At 36.5% G+C, this 13,497-nt stretch overlaps 1 protein-coding gene across 1 annotated transcript in view; it reads right to left on the minus strand.

Moving 5' to 3' along the window:
• Positions 1-13,497, minus strand: part of LOC148942395 (extracellular serine/threonine protein CG31145) — a 243,110-nt gene that overhangs the window by 48,859 nt on the left and 180,754 nt on the right. Inside the window, exon 7 of the mRNA XM_089103653.1 lies at positions 13,295-13,460. Within this exon, the coding sequence (XP_088959779.1) occupies positions 13,295-13,460 (166 nt within the window). The remainder of the gene's footprint in view (positions 1-13,294; positions 13,461-13,497) is intronic.

Raw genomic sequence — 13,497 nt, forward strand, 5'->3', positions numbered from 1 at the left:
ACAAAGGGACTGATTTTTCTCGTATAACCATATATGACGTAATAAGTAAATACAATGTTTATACACGTTTATCTTTCGACAAGAAATTTTTATTTTACTATTGTTCTCAAGTCTGAGTCACTAAAATTATTATGTAAACTGTAAAAACATTTATGGGATCCGAGCAATAATTTGAATCTTTGAATTCAAACTAGAAAGATACCATAAGATTTTAAAATTAGTTTAATTTTTTGATCGTATCCTTGAAACCGACCCGACTGGACAACACACCGGTGAAAAGTCGAATGCAGTTTTCTTGGAAATAAATTCCCTTTATCAGTCGGCAATGTCTTATTTTTATTTGCCGTATGGGAACTAACAATGGCTGGATGATCCTTCAAAGTGTATGGTTTTTGGTCATAACGTTGGACTTAGTTAGCTACTTGATTGTTTGAGGTTCGTCTCTTACTATTTCAAAGAAGAAAAGCTTCTTGATACTATATAATCTGACACCATAAATATTTTTGCAGTTTATATAATAACTTTAGCGATCCTGGACTGAGAACAAAAATAAAAAAAAATTTCTTGTCGAAAGACAAATGTGTATAAAAATTGCATTCACTTATTGCGTCAACGAGAAAAATCCATCTCTTTGTATCTTTTCAACATATTGTAAACGGTAACCTTCTCAATGTGATTAATAACTTTGTATTCGTTCTTTATCATAACTTACATAATCCCTATTTATGATTAATTATTAACAATTCTTTGTTTGCTAGTTACCACTGCAATCCGGACTACAAACAGGACCTATCTTAACTTTTAGTTACCATGTGCAGTGGATTGTCCTTTACTAGGTTTTCAGCTATTTCCGATGATCGATCCTTTATGTATTGTTTGATCCGAATCTTTTTTTTAGAATTTATGGGTTTTTATATTTCTTAACATTGGACGTCATCGTCTCTTACTAGGTTGCTAGCTACCGCTTCAACCCGGATTGTTACTTTTGTGAAGTTTGATCCTATTTTAACAAATATTTATTTTTAATTACAAAAGGCACTAGATGTAGCAATTCCCTTTAAAATGAGCCATTAAACAGCTCTTTATCTTGTTCCAGTGCCCTGCTAGCTGAGGAGAAAAAGAAAAAAAAATGCCATATGTGCGAATATCATTGTTCAAGCAAATTTTCTTTGTTTTCAAGCCTACATTTTCTTTATTATTCAAAGCAAGAGACTGCAAGTTTCCAATATAGAGGTATTGGACAAGACGGTTCTGATAGTGTACTTTTTATTTGATTCTAGTTATAGAGGTTATGGGTTATTCTATTTCTTAGTTTGGGACGTGATCGTCTCTTACTGGGTTACAAGCAACTGTTGCAACCCATACTCACATTAAATCACGTGTCGAGTAGTTAGAACCTAACAAAAAACAAAATTAATTTATAAATTTTATGGGTTTTTCTAGTTTGAACAAAAAAATGAAATAATTGCTCAGACACCCTAAATATATTTGCAGTTTACATAATAACTTTAGATACATAAATAAAATAAATTTTTTATGGAAGTATAGCACAACATCATAATATTGCGATTACTTTTACGCCATATATGAATACAATCTAAGATTATTACGTCTTTCATCAATCTTGTACATGAAAATACATTTTTTTTGGTAAAAAAAAATCGATTCTATTTCGAAAATTAATTTTGTTAATTACAAAGGTTTTTAAATACACCAATTTCCTCCAAAATGAGCCATTAAACTGCTCTCTATGATGCTCCAGTGCCCCGCTAGCTGTGAAAAAACAACAACAAAAAGATGCCGTTGATGCAAATTATCGTAGTTCAAGGAATTTTCCTTGTTTTTCAAGCCAATGGAGTTTCTTTGTTATTCAAGCAAAGGAGCTATCATTTTCCCACATAGGGGTTTCGGACACGGTCATTCCAATAGTATACTTTGTATTTCGATCAGGCTCTATTTTTAGGAGTTATGGGCTATTGTGTTTCTTAGTATTGGATGTGATCGTCTCTTACTAGGTTGCAAGCTGCGTCTCTTACTAGGCTGCAAGCTAAAACCCAGATTGAACTATATAGATCTAGTCACACTTGTGCCTCTATATAGAGGCGACCCACCACAATGTTAAGCGATTTCCGGTCCTAGCGGTCGCAGAGAGACAGCGATGATCACATTTTGTAGCCCAAGCTCCAACTAAGAAACTTGCAAAATTTCACCCCCCTCCGACTTTATCTTCATGGGTAAAAGTGGGCCGGAAGTTTCAACCCTCCGACCACAGCCCCCTTTAACGTTGTCCGATTGGGCTGAAATTTAGAGGTTAAGCTTTCTAGGGCACGGGAACTTATCCTCGAAATTTCAGCTCAATCCAATCACTCTTTCCCTGTTTTCCAAAAAACAAATATAGCCACACAATGTTCATTTCTCTTTTTTTTATCAGCCACGCCTACAGGCCACAGTTGGCAACGGATCCGGGTGAATGAGGACTCATTCGAAGCGGAATTCGACCTGTTAGGGCCTTTTGATATTTTCAGACCGAAAAAATTATCCCCCGAATTTACATTTACGAAAAACCTCTTTTTCCTATAAGAGCCCATGTTAATTTTCCCCACCACAGCCCCCCTTTAACGTTGTCCGATCGGGCTGAAATTTAGAGGATAAGCTTTCCTGGGGCCTGGAAAATTATCCTCAAAATTTCAGCTCAATCCGATCCTTCCTTCCGTATTTTCCAAAAACCAAATATCAAGTTTTATGGGGATTTGCTTACGTCAAAAATAGATACTGGAGACTAAAATAATCTTTCCGTAAGTGTCTCTGTGGTTCAATGGTCACTGTTTCTGACTGTCAGGCGGAAGATCCGGGTTCGACTCCCCATCAGAGAAAATTTTTTATATATTGAATTTAAAGTTTAAAAAAGAAACTCAGTTTCTTTTTTAAATCTAATTTATTAAATCCTTCGGCTCAACAGGCGTCTCCAGAAGAATATCACAGTCGGCCTTCAGGTTACAGGTAATTCTCCACTGCTTTGATAACATGTCGTACAACCGAATGCTCGAAGAAAAAAACTACGTTTTCTAAAGAGTTAAAGAGGCTGAGTCAGTTAAAGAGCCTAATTCCTGTACGTTTTAAGGTTCGAACTTGTGACTCAGCCTCTTTAACTCTTTAGAAAACGTAGTTTTTTTTCAAATAATCTCTTACTAGGTTGCTAGCTACCACTGCAACCCGGATTCTTTATTTGAATAGTAAGAGACGATCTGGCAAAAAACTATGATTATGACGTCATTTATCAATCTTGTACATGAAAAATGCAGTTTTTCGTAAAAAATTGATTCTATTTTAAAATATTTTTTTATTATAAACAGCACTAGATCTGGCAATTTACTTTAAAATGAGGCATTAAACAGCTCTCTATGATGTTTACAGTGCCCCAATAGCTTAGGAGCAAATTATAGAAAAAGATGCCATTTATATATTGGATTGAATTTGAATTGAAGTTATCAAGTATTTTGCAGTAGGTTGCATAGGTGGCATCAAGATATGGCTAATTGTAGACAGAGAAAAGCCAAGACAGATAGTCCAAGTAATTGAGAGGCAAATATTTAAATGGCTGGGACACGGGTAAATGGCGGGAGTATGCATGACTCTCTTATTGGACTACTTGTTTGTTAGTTTTTTGGAAAGGCATGCCTGCCCAGAGTCTCAGGCATGTTGACCAAGAATTTAAAATTGACATAAGACCGTTAGATTGCCTGTAATGAGAGGCAAACAAGGCATTATTATTATATATATATTTTTATTAAAAAAAAAAAAACTTGTCAAATTTAGCTTTTTAAAAATAATTCCTGGTACTTGTAGGATATACCCCCTACCGCCCAAGAAGTGAATTTAGGTCAGTCCTAATAAAATATACCAGTACTTATGTACTATCTGTAACACACGCGAAAAGTGAAGTTTGGTTAATGCTAAAAAAATAAAACAACATAGGATGAAAATATAATAGTTTAGAAACAAATTTCGGCTATATATTTGCACATTAGAGGGGGAAGGGGTAAAGCATAGCATATATTAAATACATGACCTAACCTAACACAGCCTATGTACCTTTTTTCCTCCTAAACCCCAAAAAAACAACAGTTTAAATATTGTAAACGCAATGACAAACCACGGTTTCCAATGCAATACTTTATTGAAAGAAACCCGTTTGACTAGTCTCTTAAACATATTCCCTATATAATATGGCGCGTATGTTACAGATAGTACGCAAGTACAAATATACCTAAGTATGATAAAAATAAAATACTTTAGAAACTAAATTTGGGCTATTTATTGGCACATAAGGGGGGGGGGGGGTAAAGTACATCGGGTCGGCATGCAAAATGTGTTAGCTACATTTATTCTGATTTTATGAATTAAGAATTGCTTTCTGACTTCACGCTGTCCAAATAATTTACCCCTCCCCCCTAATGTGCAAACATACAGCCCAAATTATATATTTTCCATCTATTCTGTCACTTCTCTTTGTCTTTTCTCACGCTAAGTTGAAAGAAACTAGCCAAAGAAACCGGTTTACAGTGCATCAATGCATGAACAACTTGAGCTGTGGGGGTATATCATACAAGTACCGAATTCTTCAAAAATGCAAATATATACGAAATTTTACGAGAATAATAGAAAAGGGTGAAAAAATGGCTAAAATATATGTAGGGTCAATTTAGGCCTTTCTTGTTTTATTTTTATCTTTTTATATTATACATTTAAACTGACTTTCTTGAATTTAATCCAAAATCAAATTTTAATCACAATCCATCTTTGCTAGTAGGCTTACAACGGTCATCCTGAAACCAGGAATACAATCCTGGCAATGAACAAACATAGGGGGTAGGGGGGGTAAAATGCTTAGGTTGCACCAGGACCTCGTTTAGTCCTAATTTGAAATTAGAATAGCCGTTTTCTTCAGATATTCTGCCGTTTACTCAGAGCAAGGCCAAAGCCCTCCATCAATCCTACCCCGTGTTGACAGTGTTGTAAGTGTTGACATATTAGTAAAAGTAAAAAAAAAATAAAGAATACAGTATTGGATTTTACAATCCCTACCAGCGATACTGATATCCATATCATGGAAGTGCAGGAAGTGCAATGGGGGGGGGGCAGCCATCCTGTACTTTCGCATACCTTTCCTGTTTACCTTCCCCAGATTTTTCTAGGTACCCATTTAGAGCTGGGTCGATTCTGGGTGAGCTTACAGTTACGCCGCTGACACCCGTTCAAACCAAATAACCAGCGACATCCGTCCTCAAACACACCTGTAAAATTGATCTAAAAGTAATAGCTTAGGCTGCACCACGATGAAATTTAGTCCTATTTTCAAATTTGAACCGCCCTTTTCTTCAGATTTCGTCATTTAATAAGAATAAGGCCATGGCCCGAAATCAACCCCCCCTCGATGAGAGCATTGACATATTTTTTTAAATCATCTAAAATAAAAATAAGTTGGTTGACCCCTTCACCGGAAATGACCCATATCTATGAGACTTGCAAGTTGATGTATGTCTTTTACAGGACTCAAGATTCACTTCCGGAGTGCAAATCTAGAAAAGCAATTCTTTTGTGAAATCAGAATGCATTCGCAGCAATTTTTTCATTCCCAAATGATGTTCAATTTTCTCTTATCAGGCCTGACTTGCAAAATTTGTTTTTTATTATAGAATAATAAACAATTTCGCTTTTGAGTTTACATCTTACAGTCATGCACTTTCAAAAAAGAGAGAGATAGAAAACAAAATACCCGTTGAGGCTTCATTCGGATTCTTTCGAAATCTGACTCATGTCTCCATAAATTCTGGTAATTCCAGCATATTGCTAGTTTCAACGAACTTGACCCAGTCTTCGGTTGATTTTTTTTTCTTTTTTTTGTAGATTTTATTTTTGCTTCATCTCCTCTTCCGCTTCTTCCTTCGTTATTACTCCGTGGATTTTGACGTGTGCGATCGCACAGAGTTATACACGAGTTATAGATAAATGAAAGATCTTAAGCCGAACCGGCCAGCCATGACAAAAAACCAACAAAGAGAAAAATCTCTAAAAAAAAACAAACAAACGAGACTGTGGCCAGTGGAGAGAAAAGGAAAACAACAGAAACAAAACAACGCGGATATTTCGCCTTTATACAAACATGGCGTCTTCAGAACTAAAGACAAAAAAAAAAAAAAAAAAACAAGATAAAACTAAAAACCAATAAAACCACCACCAAAAAAAAAAAAACAACAAAAATGTACAATCGGCGCAAACGAAGCCACGTAGGGAAAAGATGCTAATATAGAGTTACTTCAGTGAGGACACCAGAGTAACTGAGGAAAAATAAAAAAACTGTAAATTACTTTAATTATTCATTTCGCAAATGAATAATTAAAGTTATTTACAGTTTTTTTATTTTTCCTCAGTTACTCTGGTGTCCTCACTGAAGTAACTCTATATTAGCATCTTTTCCCTACGTGGATTAGTTTGCGCCGATTGTACATTTTTGTTGTGTTTTTTTTTTTGTGGTGGTTTTATTGGTTTTTTGTTTTTTCGTGTTTTTTTTTTTTTTTTTTTGTCTTTCGTGCTGAATAATCCATTTTTTTATAAATGCGAAAAATACGCGTTTTTTTTTTTCTTTTTTTTTCCTTTTATATACACTGTCCCCAGTATAGTTTGTTTGTTTTTTTTTAGAGATTTTTCTCTTTGTTGGTTTTTTGTTATAGATTAATATTATTATTATTTACCCCCAAAGATCTTCCGACGAAAAGGATCAATTCACGAAAATGTAAGGGGGAGGGGGCAAAAAAATATATTTTCAAAAACTACAGGAGGTAGTTTTGTGTGTTTTTTTTTTAATTTGTTATTAGATATACTCATTAGGGGATAAAAAACTTGGGACAAAAAATGAAAAACACATTATACCTCAGGTAAGTACACATGCGGTGGGTTCAGAGTCTTGGGTCTCTGGAATTGTAATTTTATTACTGTTTTATTTACTATTTCATTACTGTTTTAACGGTTTCAGTTAGAAAACTATTTCATCATCAATTACGGAAAAATATTTCCGTAGTTGGAAGTTTGAAGTGCCGCTTTGAGCGAACTATTAACATGAACCGTTTCTTCTTCTTCTTCGGCTTATTGTGACACTAACATTCGGTTGTATAGAAAGCCTTTTACCAACTATGAGTATTTTTTTTAATAAATTGAACTGAACTAAAACTTAAGTAATTAACTAATAAAACTAAAACTCAACTATTTTCAAAGGTAAAAATTTTCGATTCCTTGAAAATATTAAAACAATAGATAAACGAAACGATCCTATGGGAGATTCAACAGATTATCTAAACAAACATAAAAGGATAATCATGATAAGGTAACTACTAAAAGGGTAATTTAAAAAAAAAAAAAAATCTTGTGTACATACACTGTTTTACTTTTCTTATGAAATATATACGCATAAAAGACATTAACTTGTTTTCTTTCATTTCTTTGGAGTGAATTCCTAAGACGCTACAAGCATTTTTAATTATCCTAACCAGGTAAAAACAACAATGAAGCTGAAAAAAAGGGGAAGACACGCCACAGAGATTAAGTAATTCCATGAAATTCTCAATCCCTACATTCCCCGGAGACAATATGAAAAGCCAGAAAAACAATTTGATTCTTGAAGCTAGGAATCTGATGAAAAAAGTAATAAAAAGATAAACAATTTAAAGCTTGTCCCCGCCCCCTCTGTTCAGATATGCTCATAAGGTAATTACCAAAAATCAATTGATAATTAAATGATTCTCAGTGAGGTGCGAGATATGCACTTTGACACAATGGGGGTGGGGGCTCCTCCCCTAGGTATTGAGAAATACTTCTTTATTTTGTTATTTTCATTGAAAATATGTGCCGCAAGGTACAATATGGTGCAGCCATATTGGCTGTAGCAACAATGGCAGTATGTTACCATTCTGTTATCCTTCTCCACACCAAGTCAACCTAAACTAGGGTAACATCAATTCCTACGTTTACCAGCCTGGGTATTAAAAGGTCTCTAACGATGTAACACCTTAAATTATGTATCCTTTTCTTAGACCACACTGCCGTTCTATTTTCACTGTCTAAATAAATGGATTAATCCCCATTTGAACGTTTATTTGTTCGTCATAGAACGGCAGTGTGGTCTAAGAAAAGAATACCTAATTTAAGGTGTTACGTTGAAAATACGTCGTATCAGGGACGTATGCAGGGGGGGCCTCCGGGCCCGGGCCCCCCCCCGAAATCTCACGATTTTTTTCATTTTCCCATAATTTTCTGATTTCTCTCACAGAATAATGGGTTTGAAGGATTTGCCCCCCCCCCCCCGAAACAAATTCCTGCGTACGTGCCTGCGTCGTATATATGGGAAAATGAGGCCAACCCAGTAAACATCTATGAACACAACATTTCGTTTGCAATTAGAAGACACGGAAGGCTTTGCCTCTGTTGGGCGAAGAAACTGAGCCCTTCAATGTTGAAAGTGGTGTAAAACAGGGGTGCATATTGTCCCCTGTTTTGTTTAACTACTGTATAGACTGGATTCTAGAAAGAGCACTCTCGAGTTTTGGTGGTGTTGTTATGGGATTGGGCATTAACGAGTCTGACCTGGACTCCACGGATGACATCGACGCTCTTGCTGCTGATCCAGCAACTGTCCAAGCAATGTTAAATGAAATAGAAAATTTCTCTTAGCTACTGGGTATGAAGATCAACACGGCCAAAACTATAGTTATGGACCTAAATATACAGTCGGAATATCAGCTTGTGCTTTACGGACAAGAATTGGAAAAAGTCGACAGCTTCACCTATCTTGGCTCAATATTAGACCCTCGTGGAGGCTGTGACCTTGACGTACAGAACAGAATCAACAAAGCCCAAGCCATCTTCTCACAACTCCACCGCCATTTATGGAACCGGCGAGAGATCAGCATGAAGAAAAAAATTTCTGTCGATAAGGCGGCTGTTAGATCTGTTCTCTTCTAAAGTCGAAACTTAGCCACTACAGGCGCTTCATCTCCATGATTTGGAAGTTTTTGACCACCGCCGTCTACGAAAAATCCTGATGATTCGATACTCCGACAGAATTTCAAATGTTGATGTGCGCCACCGCTGCTGTAACATCGAACCCGCCGCCATGATTGTCAAACAAAGAAGACTGCGCTGGCTTCGTCATACCCTTAGAAGACCCAATGACCGCATCATAAAGCAAGTGCGGCTAGCCGCCCCGTTACCAAATTGGCGCAGGCGACCTGGCGGTTAATTTAAGAATTGGTGGACAACTGCCAAAAATGACCTCAACCTCACTGGCGGATTTCGAAAGTTTGGCAGAAAGTGGGAGAGCTGGTGGATCCGGTTTGCTGAAGAGCTGACACAAGATCGCGACAAATGGGAGATAGTCATACGTAGTCTTCCAGATGCCGGGTGAGTCGTTCGTCTCTGGTCCCGCAACAAGTACAAGTACAAGTAAGTATTTTTGGAAATTTCCACTTCATTGGAAATTTGTTTTACATTCGGGTAAGATTAAAGAAGAAAATTTACATCAAGACTTTGAATGAACTTTGTCATTGAACTCTCTCTGAAAAAAATCTAGTGAATAATCCCGAAGATCATAATTTTGTGAATGACCCGAAAAGTTATTGATTTTTTTTGTGTATAAATATGCTAGGCTTAATATTATTATTTTAGTATTTTTACTGATCACGGAGGCTGTATATGTAAATCAAATATCTGGACATTTGTACCTGTTTTTTCACTGTCTAAATAAATGGATTTACCCCATTTGAACATTTATTTGTAAGGCCTCTAACACAGCACAAATATTATACGGTATGGAAAATTCCTATACTCTCCATTAAAGATTTTTGGGATACATCAGTCGTAGACCTTTCGTCATAACTTCGCGTGTACACAATGGCAAATTTTTAGCGTATTGCCATGAGAATGTAGGACACCTGTTGAAGTTATTGCTGTGGCACTTCGGGAAACTTCCCAAACCGCGCGCTGTGAGGTGTCCCATTCTGAACCAAATTTTGCTCACTGTATAATATTTATGCTTTGGCCTCTAAAAAAAATTCAATATTTTACAGGAGATCTTGTCTATTTATTTATGTAACTGTGAGTTAAACTCGCCTGAAAATCACTATTGTCTATGTCGACAATCCAATTCAATGTGCTAGAGCCGTGATCTCCAACTTGGGGTGCCACACCGGTAGCCACACCGGTAGGACATGGCAGTAAGTTGGTGGGTCATGGGCAGGACATGCACCTTTCGGCTGACTATACTTGAGAGCCTTAAGTTAAAAAAAAAAATATTTTTCACGTGAAAGATGTCACATTCATATACCTTTAAAGAGCAAAAAAGATGCATGATAGCATTGCATCGAAGTCATACATTGTATAAAAGGTGTTGTATTCAGATAATAGTTTTAATTAATATAAAAAATGTCTAGAGGACAACCAAAAAAAAATTACCAAGTTAATGGCATTTTAACCTTCCTTCTGATGGATACACGTAAAATTTTGAATAACAGAATTTAAGTATCTAGGAGGGGGGCATCAGGATTTTAGAAATGCCTAAGTGGGGCATGGCCCAGAATCAGTTGGGAACCACTTTGCTAGAGTATCTCACTTTCATAAGATATCCATATCAAAGCAACCAAATAAATCATATAGAAAACGTTCTTAGAAAAGTACTAAGGCACACACGTACTCGACTGGGGAGGGGCCATTGAGACTCAAATACACGCTCCCTTAAATCGAAGAATCTTAATATTTTTAATATAGTTTCTTATATTTTTACCGGCATTTTTCGGAATTTTTTACAAGTTAACCTCCCCCCTCCCCACCTGAATAACACTACTGCCAAGTGATATTAGAGGCGACTTTTTGCCAAAAATTTACTTGGAAACTTTACCAAAGATGTCCACAAGGAAAAAAGATTGTGTCAAAATGCTTTCTGATTTAGATGAGGACACCTGGGTAACAAGATACAAAAAACAAGATTAGATATACGATAAGACGACAGTTTGGAATAGCATTTTTCCTATCAATATGATTAATCTGACGAAGATACAGAAAACACTTGAAAAACAAATTAGTGTTGATACGGGATTTTCAAACCAATTTCTTAGCTCCCCGCTTCTGCCGCATAACAATAAATCAACAAGTAATACATATCATTCACTTTTTAAAGCCTTTAATACATAGCCTTCACTTTTTTCTTTATCAAAAGGTGTGACCACCAAGGTTCACAATGGTGAGAGAAAAAATGACCAGATTTTAGTGATTTTGTGGTTGATTTAGCGATTTTTTACTTTAGGCAATATAAAACAAAAACACTAAAAATGGTGATAAATCACTAGCGTGACAACCCTGGTGACCAAAGAGAAAACGAGTGTAATACAGGCGCCAAGCTCAAATAATTCTGTGGTAAAAATCAATTTAGTGCTTGTACTTGTCTATCATCAGTTTCTACGGCTTCTAGCAAGTACTATCTTCATTATATATAGATATAGACTTACATATAGATTTAAGGTACCCCCTTTTTTTTACATGGTAACATAGGACAAATCATATACTTTTTGTCAGTGGGTGTGTCCAAAGAGTATCGGGTAACTTATAAGAGCTGGAACCACTGGGGATTTTTCTGGCACTCTCTTTCCCTATTTTTTCTTTTTTTTACTCTTTAAGAATAAATTTGTCAATTTGGCGAATTATTGGCGCCTTTGTCACATCCCCCCCCCAAAAATATTTTGCTCATTGGCACCCTTGTCACATTGGGCCACTTCCCCCAATATTTTGCTCCAGATCCGCCCCTGGTTTGAACTTGCGCTAGTATCGAAAAAAAAAATCTATCAACGCCATCTAGCATTTGGTGACACAAGGCATTTTTCAGTGTAATTATAGGAATAAATAATTATAGGTATCAGTGTAATTATAGGAATAAATAATTGAATTAGTGTAATTAGTAAAATTTGTTCGGTAATGAGTATCTGATCTCACATCCTGACAGAAAAATGATCGCAGAGCTTGAAAAAAATGCCAAGTGGCACCAACCGCTAGAAGGCTTGGATAGTTTTTTTTTCTTTTTTTTTGTAGACACCAGAGCCAGTTCCCACTCTCATAAGCTACCCATCTTACAAGTTACTCATATAAGCTACTCTTTGGTTTCGACTATAGAGTAGCTCCAACACAGCTCTTTACACTCTTTTTCACACCGATTACATTACCCAGGAAACTGGTGGGCCTAAACAATCATGACAACACAACATCATTTTTCTTCACAACGCATCAACACACAGAATTTTTTCACAGGCAAGGTAGTGTATTTTTGGCAAAGGTTTTAAATTCATAAAACATGGAGACATAACGAAGACAACGTGTTTAGCCAAGCTATTCAGTTGCATATTAAGTGAGTTAGCAAGCAACGCCACAAATCTTACATTGAAAATATTCTAACATACTGAAAAAAATCTCTCTGACTTAAAACGCAGCCTAAAAAACGCACAAAACAAATGCAAATCTATAAAGCAATCCTAGTTCAAAAGATGGCGTAAAATACGCTCCTGTTGCATAATCTGCGGCTGTTTTTTACGTTGAAAAACGCTCTGTCTGTCTAGCCCTTAAGCTTTTGTATTGCCCCTCCCCTTACCTTTCCTTAGGTAGGGTATTACTTCCTCGAGGGGAAAGACAGGAGAAAACAGTTGATTTCAAACAGCTGAGATTAAAAAAAAAGGCATGGCTTTTCAACTATGCTGAGTAAAATGGCTGTCTCAAAATTTTGATCGGACAATTCTGGGATAAAGGGGCGTGGGAGGGGGCTTAGTTGCCCTCCAATCTCTTTCAAAACCCTTCCAACCTTGATTTAAGCCTTTCTACTACTACTGCTACTAACAACTCACAGCAGCAGCAAGCACCAGAGACCAACCCAGCTACACTCGCTTCTCCTCCATTCCAACCTATTCAAATCCTCCCTCTTTACACCCTCCCAGGGTGTAAGAAATTTCTTCCAAATATTAAAACTGATTTTAAGTCATAGTTACAATTCAGATAAAGTCACACAGTAACGAAATTTAAAGTCACATAACAAAATAAGACGCACTCTTCCAAATATAGGGGGGGGGGGTATTTGTATTTATTTGGTAATGCAAACACCAAAAAAGGTGCTTTTCAGCGAATATTCCAAAAGCACCATTTGTCGAATTCTCGGGGGAGGACGGAGGGAGGGGGAAACATTCTAGACCTAAGAACAAAATAAGTTTACCCTCTTCCCACTGTGCTTTTCTTCTTTTGTGATATGATCTTCTCCAAGGGTGGCGCCAAGTTTTACGGGGTGTAATTTCCTTATCTGGCAAAAACGCAGCCAATGATCCTTCAAGCATATCTGGGTTTCCACAGATGGCGTGCGCTGTATCACAGTAGTAGCCACACTGAAAGAAGAGTACAAAGGGTTGTAAACTGTGTAAA

This window comes from Artemia sp. Qi Xiang Cuo, chromosome 17, assembly GCF_049724085.1.
Source record: "Artemia sp. Qi Xiang Cuo chromosome 17, ASM4972408v1, whole genome shotgun sequence".
Lineage (NCBI taxonomy): Eukaryota > Metazoa > Arthropoda > Branchiopoda > Anostraca > Artemiidae > Artemia > Artemia sp. Qi Xiang Cuo.